Here is a 23,585-nt window from a genome sequence, read left to right on the forward strand (position 1 = left end):
AATCTGTGCTTGCTCTCAATCAAAATATACATTGCATGCAAAGATACCATAGCATTAAAAAAATCATTCTCTGAGACTTGTGAGTAGTACCATTTTGCACCAAATTTCTAGGGCAAATAAAAATGGCGGAATGGATGCTTCACAGAAAAGGGGCAAATTTGTGGAAATCCAATGGCACAAAAGAAATCCTAGCCCAGAGTACTGGACATGAGTTTTACTTCTGGTTTGGCCATGTACTAACAGAGACAAATTACTTATTTTCAAGCAGGTCAATTTCTTTATCTGTAAAATCAAAGTGTAGAACTAGATAAATTCTGGGGTAACTCTGTATTTCACAGTTCTCATTTCTGCCACATATAGATAGGATTGCTGAACACAGCAGAGACCAGTCTGTTTGACTTTGTTCATATACAAGGGTCCTAAAAGTTATTGCAGCTTTTCTTTAAGGGGTGGGAGCACTGATTTTTATAAAACAGGAAACTAGTACTCAGTTGAACTGTCTATGTTCTAAATTATATAAACTTAATGACATTTTCTTTAGCTAGCCAAGGATAATTTCGATGATATATTAAGTATCTAAAAGACTGAATGTCAAAAAATTACACCAAATAATAAACCTGACATAAAACAACTCTAACCTGAAACCCTTTAGTTTATATCAGAAAATAATCACCAAGGATTTACTTCTAAATAAAGATATATCTCTTCCCAGAAATTTCTTCATTGCCTTATGTTGAATACAATTTGTGATATAATGAAGCACATTATATTCTGAATGAAAAAAATAGATGCTAACAAATTAAGAATACCAAGTTGATCCCACTGTAGTACATTTTCAGTCTTTTGTCTGGCCACCTGGCCATTGCTCAGTTTAGAAACCAAAGGTTTTTATTAGAATAGTATTTTCGTATTTGATTCTGAAGTGCCTTAAAATTTCTTCTTGCAGGCTGCACAACAGACCAATTAATTCACAATCTCTAGGTGTGGATGCCAGACAGTGATATATTTTTAAAGTTTACCAGCCTTGGCTCTCTGTTCTGTGGGAACCCATGATGGGGGGCAGGGGAAGGCCTATAACTCCATTTATTACTGTTTTTTCCTAACCCAACAGCCTGTCAGGATTTATGAGAATGAGATGAGCTTTCTCCTGGTGCTATCTTTGAATCTCCTCTGACTCCCCATTAGCAAGCATTAGTCCTTTAGCTATAATTAGCAGCAAAGAACATGAAGCACTGCTAAGGACTGATGGGGACTTGCTAGTGTCATAGCCTCATCAATTCAAAGCTACAAACGTGCGACACAAATGCATTTTAAAGGCACACATTGAATCTGAGCAGTTTTCATACTGAATCTATGATACCTAAAACATAGAGTGTCATCATGAAAAATGACAGATGCAGTCGCTAAAATCTGCCTTAGGTTGGAGGAAAAAACATGATGCCCACTTTTAATGGGTATGTGTTTGTGCTAATAATGTCATGGTGACTTCCTTCTAAGAAGTACAACTTGGAAATCATGGCCTTTTAAGCTGAGAGGTATCTTAGAGATTACTTAGCCCAGGGTTTTCATTTCATACAAGAGAATTCTGAAGTCCACAAAAGTTAAATGACCAGTATGTATCCCAGATAATAAACAAGAATGTTCAAATGCTGTTTGGATATCTTTCTATTGTGCTATTTGAATGGTAATTAGAATCATCTAATTCAGTGGCTGTCTCCCATGACTGAGGGGGCCAAGGCTGGCAAGGTAAATAATCAAAGATGATTAGGTACTATGCAGTAAATATTTTCATAAAGAAAAGCACTCAAAGGCTTGGCTGTGGCTCAGTGGTAGAGCGCTAGCCTAGCACATGTGAGGCACTGGGTTTGATCCTCAGCACCACATAAACATAAATGAAGAAAGTCATTGTGTCCATCTACAACTAAAGAAAAATATTTTAAAAAGAAAAAAAAAAGCATGCATTCCCATTTCCACATAATAAGCAGATTTTGGAGGCTTTCTTTAGTTCCCATACTTTCGGAACTAAAGAAAGAAGAAATGAAAAATAACAACACAGATGAGATAAAATGGTGACTAATGCTCAATCTCAATTTCAGAACCATCTTAGGGCTGGTGGAAATGCAGGAATTTCTGAGACGGGGAGCTATCCAGCCTTAGCACTTGCTCTGCCAAGTGGAAATGCAGTCTTACAAGGTCAGCCTTCTCAGGTTTCAATGATAACGTAAAATCCAGATTATTTTATAACATCTCCTCAGTTTTCAACATTGACTCAAAATTTTCTTGAAATCTAGTGCACATCAAAGATAGGACCTTCTCAGGCTATATTCTGCCAACCAGATTGTGACCTCTGTTTAAAATAACAGAATCTTCCTTTTTGTAAGTGTAAAAATTAAAATCAAAGACTGCTAGTAGGGACAGACTGCATGCTAGTATCCATAAGGCAATGGGTGTGGTACCGAGATTTATGTTGGAGATATAATATGGGTACTTTTTTGATGGTTCATTCTCTGTGGGTTCATCTATCCTCCTCTCCCCCAACTCAAACCACTATTAATTTTACCAGTTAAAATGAAGATGAAAGGAGTTAAAGGACTTGATCAAGGTCATCATTATCAACAAAGTATGGCAACAGAGAGGCTCTGACCCTAGACCATGTCATTCTCACTTAGGGCACCTCTCCTCATGCCATGCTATCTCCCATCATTTAACACTCCTGCAAGAGTGGTGACATGCATAAAACTGGGCCTGTAAGACTGAGCTATCAGCAACACAGAGATCATAAATCATCCTCAGTGTAAGAAAAACCTGTTAGTATAATAACTTCATTCACAGTATACATCTATTTCCACCGAGAGGGACAGGTAAAGAGTACACACACCTATTTCCGTATTTTCCAGGTACTTCTTGCCAAAATATTAAGTTTCCATAAAAATATGAATTAAAGATATAAATTCCATATGTCAAAACCTATAGTCCTATCTGGCAGGTGATTTAAAAAAGAAACATTGATTTATGGTATTCTACATTGTCAACAAAAATGTTCTTCTACATTTTTCTAAGTCATTTAGAATATGCTTCTGATGATTTTATTACCCATAGAGAAATGTTTATCAAACAGGTGAGCATCCCTAATTCAAAAATCCAAAAATCTAAAATGCTCTAATATCTGAACTTTTTGAGCTCTGACATGATATCACTGTGTGGAAAATTCCATACCTGACTTCACATAACAATAGCAGTAAAACTGTAGGCACACTAAATTGCATAAAATTTCATTTAGTCTTGGAGAATAATACTTCACTCAGTGATGGTCGGAAGACATATATAAAACAAATTATTTTACACTTGGACTTGAGTTCCATTCCCAAGATATCTCAGTATCTATATACAAATATTTCACAATCCAAGAAAATCCCAAATCCTGAATATACTTCTAGTCCCAAGGCAGGGATTTTCATCCCATACTTGCTTTATTTTCATTCATTTTAATCCTTGCATTAAATGCCAAATGGTACTTTATACCTTATAATAATTTTGTTAAGTACAGCTTTTGAGGTTACTAATAAGGGTGGTATATCTATTATATGATATTTTCTGTCATGATATATGCTTATTTGTAATGTCTTGAGAATACTCTGATTATACTTTCCAACACACTGTGATAAAAGTTGAATAGTTTATGGTCACAGATCAAGGAGAAGCTATTGTGTCCATCAAATCAATGGCCACGGTCTTGTCAAAAGTGTATTTAACTGACCTGATGGTCAGAGAGAGAGAAACAGTTTACTAAAGACTTGTCATATTTTAACATAATTTATGTACTACTCAATAAAGTACTAAACATACTCTTCTATGCTTATAAACTAATGAAAAGTTAAAGAACATTTTTTTTGTAAGGCACAATTGTTCCTTGGTAAAACAATAATGATAATTTGATGATTCATGATGAGGTCCATCATTGAGTGAAGTATTATTCTCTAAGACTGTTTTGTCAGGTTAAGTATTGAGTGGCATAATTAAAATTCACTTTTAATGTAGAATTTCTCAAAATTCAGAATTTGAACACAGCATATTCCTGTTTTGTACATGTGAAATTTACCACTTCAATTCAATGAATCAGGGTTTTCAAAAATACAAAACACAAAAAAACACATCCAGTGATCTCCATCTAGGTTGCCTACCTACCTCTCTTACAGTAAAAAATATGGAGACCAAAGCCAAGATTGGCTAGCACTGATCCAATTACTAGTATCAGTTGATCAGCAGCGATGCTTCTAGAGCTTTCAAAGCCCATTTGGTTGCAGTGCAGATACTTCTGCTGCTGACACCACTGTTTCTGATCCGTTAACTTTTTACGAGTTTGTTTTTGTTTTTCACAGCCCATCAATCACCTACCATCTATGTATGCTTTAGGGCAAAACATATTAAGGTCACCCACCCAATGAAAACGAGGACTTTATGTTGTGACATCTGATATCAATCCTTAAATCTCTTTTTGGAAAATATGTAAGCACAAAACCATTGTTTTGTTTTTGTTTGGAGATCTTTTTGGGGAGAGGGGGGTTGAGCAGGGGCAGCAGATCCTATAAGGTCACACCCAGGCAGACACAGTGGAAGGTAGTGGCTGGCGCACCACCTGATTCTGTCAGTTACATCCCCCCTTACACCTTTGTAGTGAAAAAGAAGCTTATTTATCTAAAACACTGAACTTCCAAATTTGCATTGTTGGGAAGAAGTAGAAATATGCATAGGTATCTGAAATGTCTGTGGTTTGCTTATATATCACCCTCTTTTGACAATGTATCTTGGTCATTTTGTCCCATTCTAGAGGCTGTGGACCAGAGAGGTTAAACTATCAGTGAAGGATTTTTATAATATTTCAAAAAGACTGCAATTGGCAGTCTCTATAGAAATGATGAATGTGCCTGCTCTAGGACCCTCTGACTCACATTTCCAAGTGTCCCAGCATGTAGAAAGAGCAATGATAGTATGAAAAGATCTGGGCTTGGTACTGCTCATATCTGCAATGGTCAAGTATAGGAAAGTAGCATCCATTAGTAGGGGATGAGTCAATGCACCTTGAAATCTACAGAACAGAATACCATCAGGTGCTAAAAAGGAGATCAAACCTAATACAGTACCTTTTTCTGTTTTGGAAAAAGTTTTTCTGTTTTGGTTTGGTTTTTATAGTACTAGGGAATGAATGCAGGGGAGCTTTACCACTGAGCTACATCTGCAGCCCTTTTTATTTTGTATTTTAAGATGAGGTCTCATCAAATTGCTGAGGCTGGCCTTCAACTTGTGATCCTCCTGGCTTAGCCTCCCAACTCACTGGGACAGGTGTGTGCCATAGTTCCCTGCTAGTGAAAAGGTCTATTTTGATATAAGTTAAAAGTTAATGGGCTAGGGTTATGGCTCAGTGGTAGAGACTCACCCAGCATGTGTGAGGCACTAGGTTTGATCCTCAGCATCACATAAAAATAAATATTGTGTCCAACTACAACTAAAAAAATAAAGTTAAAAAAGCAAATTGTGTATATATTCATCTGTCTATCCATCCCCCTATTCTACATTTTATAAGGTTAAAATATTAAATACACAAATAAAAGAGTCTGAAAGAATATGCATGGAACTGCATACAGCAGATATTTCTGGAGTATGAAAGTGAAGTAGGGGTAAAAGATCATTTCCTTTTTATTTTATATATGTTAAGAAAAATAAAAAGTTTGAAAGTGATGGGATAAAGAGTATTCTTTCCTAAAAGTGTCCTTTTTTGCCCCTTTCTTAATTTCAAATTAGAAAAAATTCAAACATGAAAAATTGAAAGAATAATAAAATGAATACTTATTTAACTGCAAACTGTATACAATTATCAACAAGCTTATTTTCTATTTTCTAAAATCTCTCAAACATGTGCTCTTTTGACATTAAAACCAAGACATATTGGGATGGTGGATTAAAATAACTAGGAAAACTTTGGAGACAGGGTTTCCTTAAATTCCTGAGACTGGCCTTAAACTCAAAACCCTCCTACCCTAGCCTCTAAAGTAGCTAGGATTACAGGTGTGTGCTACTTTCCTGGCTATTATTATTATTATTACTATTTTAAAGAAAAAAACTTTCCTTCCAGCCAAGGCTAATAAACAGAGTTCACTTTTGCCTACTATCCAACCCATCTGTCAACCCTCTGGAAATGCTATCCACAAAGACATGTGAGGTTTAGTAAAGGTTTCATTTTAAAGCTTCTTTAATAAGCAAGTATTTTCTTCCCTTCCTCCACTATTCTTAAAGATTTGTAAAACTTGTCAGCAGTTAATAATTCTAGAAAATTCCTCGACTCCATGTCCTCTTTCCTTTAGTAATGTTGTCAAATTTATTCTGCTATCCCAGGTGGTAAGTCTAACCTTGACGGCATGATAACCTGCCTATGTACTTATGTCTCCATTTTAACTTTGTAAAGTTCTTGGTGATACCAGAGATGCCCCTGCAACGGAAAATTCCACACTAGTTCTGCCTGACCCTGGACACCTGTACTTGAAGACTTATTGATGTGAACCATTATTATCTTAAGACATTAGGCGGCTTAGGTTCTCTCAAACACAACCTGGCTGCATACTACTTGTCTGTACCTTATGGCAGATGTATACATTCAAGGACAACTGTTACCAGCAGAGGCAACTGCTTTCAATTGGAAAAGCCTGAGCCTCCCTGACCTGCTCAGATGCTGGAATGCAAAGTTTCACTATCAGAGGAACTTGGTTCTTACCCAATATTTATAAGTGTGATAAAGCAATTTTTCTCTCCATAACCCCCAACCTCACAAAGATGGTTATACTGAAAACATCAGACTTTTCTTTTCTTTGGGTCTTAGCTGAGTAATAGTAACAAAATTCTGAGTTGTTCCTGACCAAAGTGTCTGTGGCACTGCTAAATTAACAGAATATTGTCATAGGGAATTTGGAACATTGGACAAAAATGAGAAGACTCCTCAAAACTAGAATTTCCAACAAGAACAAATAACTGAAAATGTAAATGGATCTTCAAGATTTTCATTTTTTAGGAAAACAAAATTTATATAATCAGTGAACTAAGCCACATGCTTCCTTTACCTTCAGAGAGGCTGAATGAATTTCAAATGATTTTTTTTTTTAGTATTTTATCATTCATAACAGACCCATCAGAAGTGGAAATCAATTTCCTTTCATGGGCAAGTTCTGCGCTAGGCACCAGGTATATAAATCAAATCACAGGTTTCTTATTTCATTCAAAGTAATTTTTTGAAATGAAAGTGTGGATAATGAATTCCCCACTTACGCATATCATTAATAAATTTTCTTAAATGTTATAAGGTTTGGGGATAAGCAATTAGACGTTCATAGGTATGAAATATATAATAGCATATTTCACACAGTAAAATATAAAACGTTTAAAATCCAAAAATTAAGTAGACTATTAGCATCTGCTATACAACATCTCATAAAGGATCACTTTATCTCACTACACAGAAAAACCCTTAATTCTTTGTGAATAAAAGGGAGAAATAAAACAGCACAAAAAGGTTGCTCGGTTAAAGATCCCATCTTCTGCTCTCTTCCTATTGGCAAGAAATTAAGGTAATTCATAGCTACTGGCTGGAATCCATAGTGGCTGAAGTAAATGGTCACATCTCTGTGAATTCACATTAGCAAGCTGAGTCTATTTCCTCTATAAACTGGTAAACTTTTCATGACAGGAGGCCACATCATAAAGCTTGGGAGAAAAGAGACTATTTCAACAAATCAAGCTTAAGTGGATGGCTCACCAGAGCCACAGGGCACAATACAATGCTTCCTGAGTGGGCACTTGTGCTAGGATCTTAGGACAATTTCTCCTTTTCTAGTCTCTTCCTCTACTGCATGTTCTTCCTTCTTTATTCATTTTGTCCACTTTGTTCCATATCCATTTGGTGATAAACGTAATCTTTTATTGGCACCTATCACCATTTTCACTTTGTAAAGGCCTTAGTAATACAAGGTGGTGCCATTTCACTTGTCACATTCTCTCTCCTTTCCAATGACTTGTTTGAACTTAACATATGCTCTCTATAAATGGAATTAACATTCCTGACACATGAGTAAAACAATCTTAATGAAATATTTGGATTTGCCACATTTGAAAAACTATCTGTAAGTGAAAGTGAGAGCTGGGAGAAGACAGAGGTCTCTTGAGAGAAGGCATTCTTGGTCTCCTGTGCTCTCTTAGGAATCCTTTCTACACAGTTCATTTGTGCTTTGCAATTGAGCCTGGAAGCTTTCTCTGTGGCTTCCCTAAGAGAAAGGGAGAGCACTTCCCTCGGCTCTCTTCTTTCGGGACTACATTTACCTTCATACTCATGTACTTTAGCCTCTGCTGGAAGATCACAATTAATTCCAGCACAGATCACAGTTTACAGAAAAGTAGTATAACACAGTAAGTTACTGGGGCTGGGGTTATGGCTCAGCGGTAGAGCGCTCGCCTCGCAAGGGCCTGGGTTTGATCCTCAGCACCATATATAAATAAATAAAATAAAGTTAGAAAAAAAAAGCTATTAAAAAAAATCAGTAAGTTACTACTAAAGAAAAGCCTGCTCTTTTTCTCTATTTCCAAAATGTATTATTGGTGATGAGGCAAGTTATGCAGGAATCATGTGGCATATAATGGCTTTCAGGGTTTCTTCTATTCATTCACAGTCAGCCAACATGGAGATGAATTTTTAGGTTCATTATTAAGAAATTTCCTGTAACCTGAAATAGTCAGTATACCATCTTAAACTACAGCTAACCAAGATTCATTGCAACTTATTGCATCTCAATTTTCCTTCAAGGGGCACCGAGAGGGCAAGTCAACATGAAGCATCCAGGGGACCACAGTGATCCAAGGGACCCAAGTTTGTTCAGCCATCATATGCATGCTCATGGTCTTCATTTATTAGCCTTTGAAAAAGGCATATAGGAAATGTTTAGCTATGTGAACAATTCTTCCACATTTTCCTTATGAAGGTATATTCTTGCTTTCTAAAAAACAAATTGAGAAGTCTAACCTCATTTGAGTTAGAATATTTTTTTAAAATCTGTGATCATTGTATAACCACTTTGAAAATGGTAAACATCTCTTTCCATTGAAAAGTTATTGGTTACTGTGATACCTTTATGTGTAAAAGAGAAAAAAATATGCTAAACACAATAAACTATGCATTTTCAATTCAAGGCATTTCATGGAGAATGTCTACTCTAATAGACCTATGTTGTAACAGGCTGGGAGTTAGAACATTCACTTGACACAAAGGAAGCTCGCCTACAATTTGGGGTACAATGCTACAACCAAATGTTAATCCAAAAGACTTCTTAGAGCAACTCTATTTTGTTCATCAGCATAAGGTATTAAGACACTGCCACTCAACTTTGTACTCTTAGCTCTGTCATTTATTTGCCACTCATTTGCTATGAACAAATTTTGGTTGAAAGAAAACAAAATAGATCTGGGCTTGCATTAACAATAATGGACAAAATGCCCCTCAGTATTTTTCCTCTGTTGAAGCACTTATTCTTCATTAAGAAAAAACTATGTTTCATGTATCATGTATATTTACTGCATATATATCTGCAGTAAAACACCAAACCAAACCAAACCTGAATTTATCAGTGAGATTGAGCATAGAAAATATTTTAACAACATTTGCAATTGTGCCTGGAATTTTTCCTCTTCTCCTTCCTGTCTTTTGTTCCTTTCTCTTCCTTCCTCCCTCTTTCAGAATAGCATAAACAAAAATAGGAACATATAGAACAAATCTATGCTTTCCCCATGGGATGAATGGTGTAAACGTTCATCTGTTTATTCATGCATACACTTTGTAAGATGAGAAGCTATATCTTTCCAGAGTGGCGTCAATAAAAAGAATAAACTGTATTAGATCCATTAAAAGTGCTAGACATTTTTACAAAGATGATAGCTTTTCGAAGATTTAACGAAAACTACAATTCTTTGCTCTCCCCCAATCCACTTTAGAACTGTACAAAAATCATAATTTCCTTTCACACATAGGATGGGGTGAGCCTCAACAATATTAAAAGAGCAGGAAGAAAGAAGCTTTAAAAAATGATATATTCATCTCTCAAAACGATATCACCTGGGCTATAAAACTTCCCGCAAAGGCTGTATTTGGGACAAGCAGGGTCATGCTCTTACCTGGTGTTTGAAAGTTAAGCCGTCTCAGTTCTACTGGGTCTGTTGGATGGTGTGAAGGGACCTCCTTACTGTTCGGTATGCTGCTCTTTCTAGATTCAGACTCTGCCCTCTTCCTATAAGGAGAAAATTAAAATTTAAGAATTGAAAAACATTCTTTTTAAAAGTAGAGAGTCACACCGCCCTCCACTCTCAAGTTTCCAGTTTCAAAACTTTCCAACCTTAGCCTTGGCCAGGGTGCTTTTATTTTCTGTTGGCCTACAGTGATGCTTCAGGTCTAAAATGTTTAAGTGGATGATCTCAAAGTTCTCCTTCTGCTCTAGGATTAAACGATTCAGTGCCTCTGCCTTTTGGCTTTAATGGTGTGTTAGTAATAGAGCGCTTCGTCTTGTTCAGCCATCCTCTCTTACCTACCATTTATATTTTGTGAGAAATGGGTAGGGTGCCCCTAGTAGCCAAAACAAACATTGTTACAATAGAGAAACTACCTGGCCTTAAGCTGAACAGCTAAATCTTTCCTCTTCTTAGGAATATATACCTGGCGACTACAGAGTGGAGATACATTGAATTTTCCCATAAGGCGGGTAAATGTAGTAAATGCATTTCTAAGATATTACTGTATCTTAATACCTAGAAGGAGAATTGAAACAAAACAGACCAACATGCCCTTTCTCTTTCAAACTGGAAGAAAAGAGGACAGTTGGCTGTTTACAGTGACATTAAATTATCTTGTTAATGAAAAGCAATCACAGAATGATCAGAGAAAAAGTAATTTCATCTCATGGGCACTCCACCTCTCCTGATGAATATTCAATGTAACATTAATGGTGCCTTGTTACAAATATCATTTTTCACAAAGTTCATCCTGTCTTTATTTTACAAGCTATCTATTGGTTGTACTAAACATACTTATTTAAACTCTCATAATAAAATGTTAAACTTCAAGGTAAGACATTTGTTCATAAACTTTCTTTATCCATTTTTCCAAATTCAAATAACTATCTCCTCGTAGACTGAATTAGATTAAAAATCCCATCATCAAATGGAAGCCTTTTTCAGACTGTGCTTTTTTCCCTCAAATATAATCTCTGAGCTAGATTATCATCCTATCCAGCATCATAGCATCTCACTCCTGGCTCAGAGCAAAAGCATCCTCATTCTGGGAAAGAAGTGCTTCCAAGTAGATAGGTGCTTTCTCTTCCATATGTGATTGTGGTACAGCTCATTAGTGTTGCTGTGGCAATGGGTTCTCATTCAAGGCCAATCAGCACATTCTATGGTTAGCCAAAGGGTGCCTATTAAGTAGCCTTTCTTTCCATCTCTGCTGTATAAAACAAAACTAACCAGGGGATGAAGGGAAGATGGATGCAAAGGGGATGTGCACTTGGTTTGCTCAAGTGCAATGCCTTCGGCAAAACATCCTCACTAGAATGAATTTCCTTGGGCAAGTCCTATTAGCCACCTTGCTTTCTAAGCTTCTTGGATTAACCTGTCTCAGGATTTCTTTTTTTCTACCTAAAAGTGTCAGGTATAGCCTTAGGATAGAATGTACTGCCAAGCCAGACTACCAATCAGAGGTGAGTAGTGATTTTGAAATGTGCCAAGGTACTGGCAGCTCCAGATACATGGAATAGAAAACGAAAAGGAAAAGAAGATATGGAAGATTGGTGAGAAAGATGAGAAGGAAGAGAGATGCGGGGGGCTCAAAAAACAATGGGAAAGGAGCATATGATGACCAGTTTCAGAATAGAAAATGTCACTGCATTCACGCTATGGGTATTTGCCTCACAACACTGAGAGATTCATTTTACCACCAAAGATGCAAAATCGAAATGGGTTAATGAAATGTCACCGAGTTCAGCTAGCCAATCAATCTCTCACAAAGGCTATGGTTGGTCTTCTCACTTCAATTAATACCAGTGTCCCATCTCAGGCTTTGGCCTTTTCATGGAAGTTGGCACAAATCTGCTTCTTAACTGATGTACTAGGCCCAATGACTAAAACATGGATTTTTCTTCCTTTCTAGAACGGCTCTTCTGTCATCCTTGCAAGATTACGGGGAACCAGAATTAGAAATATCTGGGCAAGGAAACTGCTTCACCCTTACAGGTGTTGTGAAACAACCTCCTTATCTTCTTTTTTCCAGAGGCCAGTCTGAGCGACACTGAGCCAGAGGGACAGAAAAGAAAACTCTCTAAAGCAATTTAGCCAATTTTTCTTGTACCAGGAAAGTTGGAAATCATGTCTTGTTGTCAAGATATGAGTCTCAGAAAACCCAGAGTATGGGAATAAAATTACTTACAATTCAGACTTGCAATGAGCGGGGAGGGGTGATCAGACATTTAATAACTAACTTTTCCCTTACTCTATTTGTTCACATGAAATGAACTCTAAGACTTCCCAAATCTGAGCCAGCTATGAAATCAGTTGTCTTGCCTTTTATTTATTTTTGTTAAGTTTTGTTTTGAAGATCACAACATGGATGATTCTAGCTGCTGATACTCTCAGCACAATAGTTTTATATGTTTTTATGCTAGAATTTTCTTCTAACACAGAAGGCATTTCTAAGACTTGGAAGATGAAGTGTTGGTCATCATTGGTAATAATGTAAAGAGCTTTTAAACACTGAATTTACTGTCAAAATATTAAAAGGCATATGATAATCTAAATCAAGCCCAACATGAATGTACAGGGTAACATTTTCTTAATAAGCTTACACAGGTCTCATTTTCTTTTTCTATTAGAAAAATGCAAAGAATAGTGACTAGACATGGATTCTTAATTTTGTCTTGTTATAATTTCTATTAAGAGTATAAAACCCTAGTGTAAGTTTATTGCTCACAGTGAGAAGTATCTACCCATGTGCAGGGATTACATGGCAAAAAGGAAATGAAAGATTACATGATATTTGAGATCTGTCAGAAAATTTAATGCTAATATGATAAAAAGGGGTTGTTTGGGAAGTGGGTAGTATGAAGCACAAATACTGCTTTATGGTCTAAGGGATGTTTCATTTTCACTTTCATCTGTCTCTCATCTAGGGAGGATGCAAGAACAAAGGGAAGGTGTATGAAATATCCTATTTCTGGCCTGAAAATAAAGACATTCAGCCATCTGGGAATAGACTTTTGAAAGAGATAATACTTATTTGAAATCTCTACTATTGATATTCAAAGAATCTACTTCAAACATGTCACAGTTCTGATACCAGGAAGACTGTAATCTCAAATCTGGTAAGGCCATCGCTAGGTGTTTTCTCAATTTCTTCACTTACACGATAAAGGATTGCAATGTGCTGTATAAATTTTGGCCCAACTCTCTCATCTTAACAGAATGAGGAGGCAGCGATTGAGTTGTAAAATGTATGCAGTGTCACAGTGGAAATTAGAATATGAGATTGTTTCCGAGTTTTGTGTTTGGCCTGGGGGAAGGGGGTAGGGAAGAACAATGCTGCTTGTGTTTTTCTGCTGGATTAATGGAAAGTAGAGATGTCCACAAGAGAAGACACCTTGCAGAAGTCTTAGGATCCCTATCATTGAATGCATAGCTTTCTGGCCAGTATAAAGTGAAGATAACACAATCATGGTTCTCAAACTTGAGTGTACTTGAGAATCGTGTGTGTGTGTGTGTGTGTGTATGTGTGTGTGTGTGTGTGTGAGAGAGAGAGAGAGAGAGAGAGAGAGAGAGAGAGAGAGAGAGAGAGAGAGAGAGAATATCCTGCTGCTCCAGTGCTTGGAGTTTCTGACCCAGGTCCCAGGTCCCAGGTTGGGCCTAAGAACTTGTATTTCTATCAAGCTTCTAGGGGACACTGATGCCACTCCTGTGATCCAGGGTACACTTGCTAAGAGCCATTGGAGCACAATGATGGGAGGAAGAAGTAGGGATTCTCTGAAATCCTTTCCTTAGTTTATTTTAATCAGGAATTTATACTGGTGTAGATATATTTACATATGCATGTGTCTAAATGTATACATATGAATGGGAAAGTGGGAAGGTAGTTTGGACTCATCATTTAATAATAGCACTGTGTATTTTAGATATTGTTATTATTGTTATTAATCAAGGCAGAAAGACACAGGTAATAATTGTGAATTAGGAAACAGCTTTCACTAAGGCACTGTCCTCAATATTTCAGGGTGTGAAAAATGCCAGTATCCCTGTAGCAAATGATGATCTCTGATCAAATTTGAAAACTGATCTTTAGTAAGAAACAAACATAACAAAACAAAAAGGCTCATGGGACACCTCAGATTTCCACTCTGCAGACACATTAACACAAACATGCTCATTTAACCTCGACTACACAGAAAACTCAAAAACTGGCTTTACTACCTTCTCAAGTTGGCTTTAAAGAATGTTTTTTTATCCCCCAGAGACAAAATAGTTATTTTCCTCAATCATTTTAATATCAAAATTATCATTTCCATGTAGGCTGTGTCCATTTTCCACTATGGAGTTATCCTCCATAGGCAGCCCCCACCCTTACCTCTTCAACACCTCCAAAGTCTATTTGGAGAATCTTATTTTTTCTTACTGAGCATTGAAGGGGTTTGTTCTCTATTCCTCACCTGTCAGGCTTACTGCTCCATTTTAATGCGGCAAAAAAAGAAAAAGAAAAGCTAAATGTTAGTTGGCCAATGGTAACAAGAGTAACCATGACAACCAAGATTTAAAAACTAGTGCTCACAAGCAAGGATACATAACTGACACATATTAGGAAATGATAGTGTATCAAAATACTTCAAGGCCTCTAATCATGAAGTAAATGGAGGACACGAGGTTGCATTGCTGAATAAAAATGTGTGTATGTGTGTGCGCGCTAATGTATGTTCACTTTTCTCCATCACCTACAAAAATACTGCCACAGTTAATTATATCCCAGGAGGTGTTTGATGATGGAGATATAATTTCATTTTTACAAAACATGCCATGAGAAAACTACTAATGTACTTGATGATGAAAATACAACAGCATTTCATAAAAGAAATTCATTCATTTGAAATAAAGAGTCTTCAGTTAAGAGGTACACTATTGCTTTAATGATATGGAATATCTGCAAATTGCATTGAATTGCACAAAAAATTTCACAATTGAATACTAGACCACAAGGTAATAAAGTGGCAGAAATGATTTCTTCAGACATCTCTTGACAAGTAAGGTAATCATAAATCTTTTTTCCAATAAAGGATTAAATACATTTTCAGTTTGGGAAAATACTCATCATTATAAATCTACAGAGCATGACCCATTCAATACAGCTGGGCCAATCCAGAGAAGCATTTTATTACCAGCCATTGAAAAGACAGATATTTTCCTCAACAGAGAATGCTGCTATCTGCAAACACATCTACTGATACTCTCACGTGTGATAATACATTTACTGCTTAAACAACAGTATTGTTTTGGTGGAGACTATGACCTTTCCCTGAAAAGAATCCAAACAATCTGCATTTTGAGGCAAATTGCAAAGTACTTAGTGAGTTCCCACTGCAAAGAAAAAGGTACTAAGTCCTTAATGCCAATGAAATAAATACCCATATTGCTGAAGTATCTGGCACTATGAGATAATCCAGTCCATCTCTTAAAAAAAGAAAGAAAAAAGAAAAAGAAAATCCACATTTAAGTTGTACAAACACACACATAAACACTGAAAGATGGAGATAATTTAAAACCTACTGGTTAATTCTTTCTATTCTTAATTTTAAAGTGATTTATCAGTGTGCTAATTTAATAATAATCATATATATATATATATATATGCTTCTAACTTGCTCCTTTTTTATCTAGGACTATCAGGAATAGGAAAATCTACTCCTTTGGATAGAAGAGAACCACTTAGTGAAATACCAGTTTTATGTATTAAAATGCTGCTTGGGTAGTCACATAAGTAGATGTATAGTTAGTGTATAAGTCGTTTCCTCTTCTATGAAGTGTCAGTTTCAGCACATATGTGAGTACATATTTAGTGCAAATATCTAAGTTGGAAGGCTAAATTTAAATTATGGCCAATGGTTTTATTAGAGCTCTTGCCAACCAAGATAAAGGTGATGGAATAAACAAGTGGAGGGAACCAGTTTATTGCATACTCATCAACCTGTATAAATTCAACTACTCAATGTAGGCCTGTGTCATGCATTCTACCAGGCACTAGGGACACAACAAGGAATAAGGGTCCTTGACCCATAGTTCAGTCATACCAAATCAGAGAGTGGGTAATCACAGAAATGCAGTAGTTTCTCTAACAGGTAAGAGAAAAGTACTCTAAGGGCATAGAAAAGGGGATCGAACCTAAGAAAGCTTGAACTGGTAGAGAGGAGAGGGGAGGAGAGAGGCATCCCGAAGGACTTTGACCTATCAGGAAGCTTCTTAGCTCACTTCTGATGGATGAGTTAGCTGGGCCAAGAGGAGTGGCTGGATGTGATGGGGGAGGCCTTAGAAGCCTTGGCAGGGGGCTGCGTGAACACCAGAAGGCAGGATCCATTGGCAATGTCCAGTGTGGGCTGGTGCAGCAGCATATTTAAAAGCATCTCAAGATGTTGATGACAACTTGGAAATATATGTAGAATTGACGCAAAAAGAGAAGATTAAAGAATCAAAGCCGAGGCTGGAGCTGGGAAAAGCTGGAAAAGTCTCTATTTCAGTCACATCTACTTCAGGGCATTCATGAAAGTATATTGAAATGGGGGTGGAAATTATCTACTCCCTTTGCCCTATGTGTTCAGGCTAGACTGTTCATGCCGCACACGTGCTTCAGATTTCTCCAACCTCCTAACTCACACTTTCTTTTTTTCCACAGTATAATACACATTTCTCATTTATCCCTAGAAGCTTTTTCATAGAGTCAGGTTAGTATTTTATTCTTAAATATTTATTTTATATATAAATAATTCTTGTAGAGTTCTAGAACTAAACACTGAAAAGCCTTATACATGTAACAGCTGCACAGTGCGGATGAATACCTAAAAACTTCCAATCGCTTCGTAAATTATAATTTCTGAATGTGGATGGATAAAGGCAGGCTAGATTCATGCTTAACACATACATGCCAGCACACGGCAAAAATAATATAGTCCTAGTCCTATTACCTGGTTTTAAAAAATTTCCCAGATTATAATATACTATTATTTAAAAAGCCCTTAATTATCTAGACAACCTACCAGCTGTATAAATGGGGAAATCTAGGCCCAAAGTGCTGGCATGACTTTCTACCCTGTGTGGCCAGAACTGAGATTTGAACACAGGTCTCCCTTGTTCAGTGTTTTTCTAAACCTTCCTACCATCTTACCTCTGAAACGTACATTTTAAATCACTATCCATATTGAATATGAAGCACAAAATTAAAAAGAAAAAAAAAACCCAATACAAAAAATTTATAGCACTAAAAACCTGATAAACATATTTTAATTTTCTGATCCTTCAGAAGGTATTTTAGTGCCCTTACAAAGTTTCACTGACGGTTTTGTTGTTATCTATGAACAAATTACTAGAATAAAAACAAAATCAAATTAACAGAATGAAAGGTAAAGAGTGAGCTACTTCCATATTAATATAATTAGTAAGTCTCAAATGCTTCTCAGACGACTGTGTAAAATATACTTTTTTATAGGAAATATCAAGTAAACTATTCATAGCCACAGGCCTATTACTAATGCAATTATCTTGTAAATAGGTGCATTTAATAACGGGGATTACTAAGACAATGTGAATCAACACTATTTTATGCTCATTCTTTTCATAAAGCATCAGTTGCATAGAGGAAAATAATAATTTATCAATAATTATAGTAATAACAATAAAGATATTTTCAATTCTGAGCCATTATCAATGACCTGTGTATAAACTAAAAGGCACCTAAAAAGAGGAAATGAAGTATTTATTATATAATTAACTTTGTTCGAAACACATGCTATAAAAGAACTATTCACTGGGTACAGAAGATTTCCTCTTGAATTGCCTCATGATAATCAAGAAGGACATTGTTGGGTCTACTTGAATTTCAAGTCAGGAATGTTCTTTACTGCTGAAGCAAGCATTTCTATTTCAGAAACGCTTCATGGGCCTTCAGATGGTTGGCTAAATATACTTAGCATTCGAGGATGTGTGCATTTTCCAACAATTGCATTAGACGATGCTTACATATGCACACACTAAAATGCAACTCTTAACAGAGTCTTAAAGCCTTTAAATATGATGCCTCTTTTTGCAGGATTAGGAAAAATTATAACTGAGTAGTTTTTTTTCCAAACACATGCAGATGAACAAAGGAAAACTTAATTATAAATCTTAAAAATTATCAGGGTATAAAACCTCTATTTCTTCCCATTTAAACAACTGATTCACAAATGCCACACAGATATCTGTTAATGGTATGACTTAAGTATGTCATAATGAAACACAAGTTGAAAAATGGGCATGCATTCTGTTCATTTTGAATAATCAAAAAACATTATCTGATACGGTCTAGAAATGCAATTATTAACAGGCACTTGTGACCATTTGAACAAATATTTACCAGAAAAGAATGAGAATTGAAGTAGAATTTTACTTTTGCTTTTTTTTAAGATTTTTTTTCTCTCTTCTAGTAATTCCTGCAGCACATAAACAGGAAAGGGCACCAGCTTCTTAGACTTGGACATGTTTCATGATTATTCTGAGGCATGTTGGTAGCTCTTGCTTCCTGCCCTTATATTATACAGGAGTGAAGTGATAAAATATGACAGGCTCCGTGAGATACACACTAACAAGACATGGGCTGGGATGGAAAGATTCAAGCCAGCAGCTGAAAGGACATTTTTGCCTTCAACCACTCGCTTTCTCAGCAATTTCAGGATATGGATAATTGAATGATGGCAGTGATCAGGGAGAAAAAAAAAATAGTGATGGATGCCCCCCACCCCTGCCCTTCTTTCTAGCTCTAAAGTAAGATGGGCAATTTTATGGGTTATGGTGATAAACTTTTTTTCATTTGTCATTTTTCCAAACCTCTGTGTTAGAACAAAAAACAAAACTTATCAAAAAACTGAAACAGTCTCATAGAGAAATTTTTCCAAAAAAGAAGTATCTTGACGAGTTTCTAAGGAGTCAAAATGAGGTTATTTAAAAAAAAAAAATCAACCCACTATAGGAATATAAGAACAAGGGTATAGAGATAGAAATAAGTCACATAAACACCAAAATGGTAGCTATGTTGGTAGGAAAAAGAATTAGAGGCAATAATCAGATAGAGCAAGCATCAAAATGAGAACACTCTCATTTTGAGAATGATAGGGAGAGAGAAGTTGTTCAGAGTATAAGGAGGGGATCACCTTCGCAGAGGCATTCCAAGACATGGTATGCCACAAAGAAAAATGGGAAGAAAGGTTAAAATCATATGAAAATAAAATTTGGATTGAAAGAAAAAATTGATATAAAGGGAGATAATTCAGAATTCAGTCATTCTAAATGTTTTAGAAAATATATTACATTGAATTGCTTATTTTTTTAAATTGTTATTTGTTCTTTTTAGTTATACATGATGGTAGAATCTACTTTGATATATTTAAACATTGACTATATCTAACTGTAATTAGGATTATATATTCATAATATTGTAATTTTGAGTAAGAGAAGGTTTAGGGAAGGAATTACAATGTGCTTTATACAAGAGTCTGGGAAGTAAACTGGGGAGGGGAGGGCAGGGATCTGGCTTATATAAAATGTAGGCAAAAATAAAATTGAAAAAGAGTGGAAGATCAGAAAAGATTGGGAAGATATGAATTATCTGTACCCTTACTGTAGTCAGGTTGATATTCAGGAGAGTAAGGACTGAGGTTGTACTTGTTAAAGTAGGAAAATGATACCTTCTCACGCCCAGTTCTCGGTCACAAATGATAACTTAAAAAAATAAGTGGAATAATAGAATAAAAGTAAGAGAGAATGTATTCTCTCGTTTTTTTTAATCCTTCATTGTTAGCTACTTTTGCCAAATCTTGAAAAAACAGCTACAGAAAAAAATCTTTCAGCACCTAGCAAATTACACTTATGAAATGGATACAAATGTGCAAAATTGTAATAGTGTTTGAAAAATATGTCAACATTGAATAATTAACCACCTAAAACAAACAAATGAAAACTTGCATGGAATGGTCTGCAGTGAATGTACTAATATCTAAAATATCAGAAAAGTTGCTCATTCTAAATAAGGTAGTGCAGAAAATTCAGGCTGGGATACATTCCTTGAAGACAGCAAGGTACTGACCACAAATTGAACACCATTCGAAATAGTTCAATCTTTATGTTTTGTGCTACCTCTGATGGAAACGTTTCCCCAGCAATCATAGGGTTGCATTAAAATATTCCTACTAAAATCAACCACATGGTGACCACAGAACAATGATTAAGTCCTCAAAATTAGGCAGCCCTCGAAGTTGCAACAGAAATATTGAGCAAACCTACCTTTTATAAAGGAGAATAGCAATGACAATGCAGATGATAAAGACTACTGCAAGGACAGGACCTACGACCCAGATCAAGCCTTCTTCTTCATCTGTGATGGGCTGTGGATCCAGATCCATCGACACAACAGGGTCAGAGTAGGGGCTGGTTGCATACATCTTCTGAGGAAAAACAGAGTCTGTTTTAGTTATCAAATAGGGTCTTTCTGGACTGTATTTTGCATTAGAAGGATTTCCTCCTTCCCCCAGCTCCAAATTTAGGACATAGTGGATTTTATGACAAATGGATAAAGCAACTGAAGTCAAATACAGGATGAAATCAATCAAATGAAGGAGGAAAGAGAAGGGAGAAGAAAGATGAAGGAGAAACTGACAGTCTTGCGTGATCAGTATTCTCGTCGAGTGAAATCTTACAACAAAATCACTTTTTGGTATAAATTACTTCATTGGTACTTCTTAGTGGGATCTACATACAGAATATTAAATAATTTAATGAACCATAAATACCAATGATTAACCAGTCCCAACATGTCCAGTGAACTTTTACATTGTGCCAATGTGTGAGAAGCTATGTGAAAACCTAGAGAGAGTTCTAGCCTCAAGGAGTGACAGGGTAAGTATCCCTAATTCAAAATTCTCAAATCCAAAACTTTCTGAGTAATTTCACATTTTTGGATTAGGTACTTTAGATATTTGGATAACACAGTGAAGTTGGTATAAATATCCCCAAATCCAAAAACATCTGAAATTGTCAACTCTGCCAGTCTCAAGTATATTCAATATGAAATACTCATTCTATATCAACCAAAAAGGTCACAGTTAAAAGGTACATATACAGAAAAATAAGTCAGTACTTTGTCAAGTATTTAATTATATCAGTGCTTCTAGTGCTATATGTTGTTAGGCCATATGATGGACAAATCAAGTCCACAATTTCAGGAAAGAAATCCAGTACCCAAATCATTGGTGCAAGATGTACAGAGCTGATGACAGCTTTCTTAAATAGGGAATTTTTATAACTTGAAACAGTTTATTAGTTCCTAATTAATTTTATTAGTCACTTCTTGGTATGCTTGTTTTTAACACACAATTGATAATAAATATAATTTAAAAAATCGTTACTTGGTGAAGGAATGAACTGAAAATTTGTGAACTTTCTACAACATTCCATTATGTTCTGTCTCATTTTAGCCTGATTTTAGACAAGCATTCTCTTGACTCTGTCTCTTCATATTGTCCCTTTCCTTTTCCTTCTCAGCTTCTCCAACCCGATCCCGCTGGCTGCCCTGCTTCTTATCTCTTCTTGCCTAAACATGACTATTGGTTCTATTACTTATTTCCAAATCTAATTCTCTTCATTCCGTTCTTACGCCTTTTCAGATTTGCTACAAATGACCAGGACTTTTCAAAAACTCCTGCTCTGACTTTTCTTAAATCCCTAATCTTTCCCACTGCTCAAGCCCGATTGAGTTAACTGCCCCTGTTCTATGGGCACGCATTCTTGGGCTCTGTTCTCCACCACCCTAGGATGTTCAGATCATCCCCCAGTGTTCCCTCCCAGCCTCCTCTGTTCAGATTACTTCTTCACTAGAGTTCCTAAACTCAGGAACTCTAGTAAGTCTCAGACCCTCATTTCCAATTATCTCCACATGCATGCTCAAATGAGGAATTGCATGCTTGACTTCACTTCTTCCCAGACAAAACTTTCTCCCAATTCCCCAATTTCTCTTATACTGTCATTATCTATGAATAGAGACTACTGACATTACCTATCAGTGACCCTCAGGTCCATCTGTCCTTTTTGCAGCCTCATGGACACCATCTTTCTTTAGGATCTCATTCATGCTCTCCTAACCACATCAAAAATGTCTCCCTTTTTTCTAATACTCATTACTGCTGTGAGAGTTACTGCCCTAAACCACATAAAACCTTCAAGGCAAATGGATAAAGCAATTGGTTACTACTAGATAAAACCTACATACCTTAGCATGGCCCTCAAAGGCCTTTGTTTTAAATTGTCGCAGCACATTTAACATATTCCGTCAGATTGAGCTTTTGGCTACTACTCCCCAAATGCTCTATTCTTCTTCTTTAACCCTCCACAAGTTCCACAACATTTAACTCCTAAAATCCAACTAAGGTGCCACTTAAATACTGCCCCCTTAATTGGAAGAAATCTGTCATTCCAAAAATTACATGTAAAAATAACAAGTTGATCACCAAACTCTTTTTAAAATTTGGATACACCCTTCACTTCTTCTAATGAAAATATAAATTCCCGAAAGAGAGATTTATATACTATTTGTATTCACATGCTTAAAATGGCTAGCACAGAGCTCTGCAGTCGGTGGGATCTTAACAAATCTTTGCTAAATAAAAAGTTCCAATTCAAATGGCTGTGATTATCAAAGATATGAGTGTATATGCTCCTTTATGATCAGTAAATATATTTGATTTTTAACCTTCATCTTTTAAAAACCCCATTTCAGGCATATATTCTGCAATTTAGTATAATGAGCTCAGCAGACATATTAGGACAACACATGCCACACTGAAATCTTGATTTTACTCTATTTTTTTCACTTACTCAGGAAAGGAATTGCCTCAATTTCCAGATTTTTTTTAATGCATCAAAAGATGATGAAAACTCAGTATATATTTACAACCTGCTCAGAAAGAGCTCAAATAAATGTGAGGGAAGGAGGGTAGGTGGAATAAAGATATGTGGTATAAGGATTTACACAAAGGACTTGGCAGAGAGACTATAATATTCAAGAAACACGATTCTTTATATAAATGTGTTTGTTTATGCAGTCGCCTACCCCATTTGTAGGTCACACTCAAAGTGTCTGTAGAAGCAAAACTTGTTGACTTAAAATTCTTTCCCAGAGCCTTTGAGATAATAATCTAGGTCAATCAAGATGGAACTCTAAGCAAAGGTCTTCCCAAGCA

The 23,585-nt window shown here is 36.1% G+C and overlaps 1 protein-coding gene across 1 annotated transcript in view; it reads right to left on the reverse strand.

Moving 5' to 3' along the window:
* Ptprd (protein tyrosine phosphatase receptor type D) overlaps positions 1 to 23,585 on the reverse strand; it is a 380,695-nt gene that overhangs the window by 103,763 nt on the left and 253,347 nt on the right. Inside the window, exons 22-24 of the mRNA XM_071600638.1 lie at positions 20,635 to 20,795; positions 14,769 to 14,783; positions 10,204 to 10,316 (exon numbers count right to left, since the gene is read on the reverse strand). Coding sequence (XP_071456739.1) covers positions 10,204 to 10,316; positions 14,769 to 14,783; positions 20,635 to 20,795 — 289 coding nt within the window. The remainder of the gene's footprint in view (positions 1 to 10,203; positions 10,317 to 14,768; positions 14,784 to 20,634; positions 20,796 to 23,585) is intronic.

The sequence above is a fragment of the Marmota flaviventris genome, chromosome 13, assembly GCF_047511675.1.
Source record: "Marmota flaviventris isolate mMarFla1 chromosome 13, mMarFla1.hap1, whole genome shotgun sequence".
Classification (NCBI taxonomy): domain Eukaryota; kingdom Metazoa; phylum Chordata; class Mammalia; order Rodentia; family Sciuridae; genus Marmota; species Marmota flaviventris.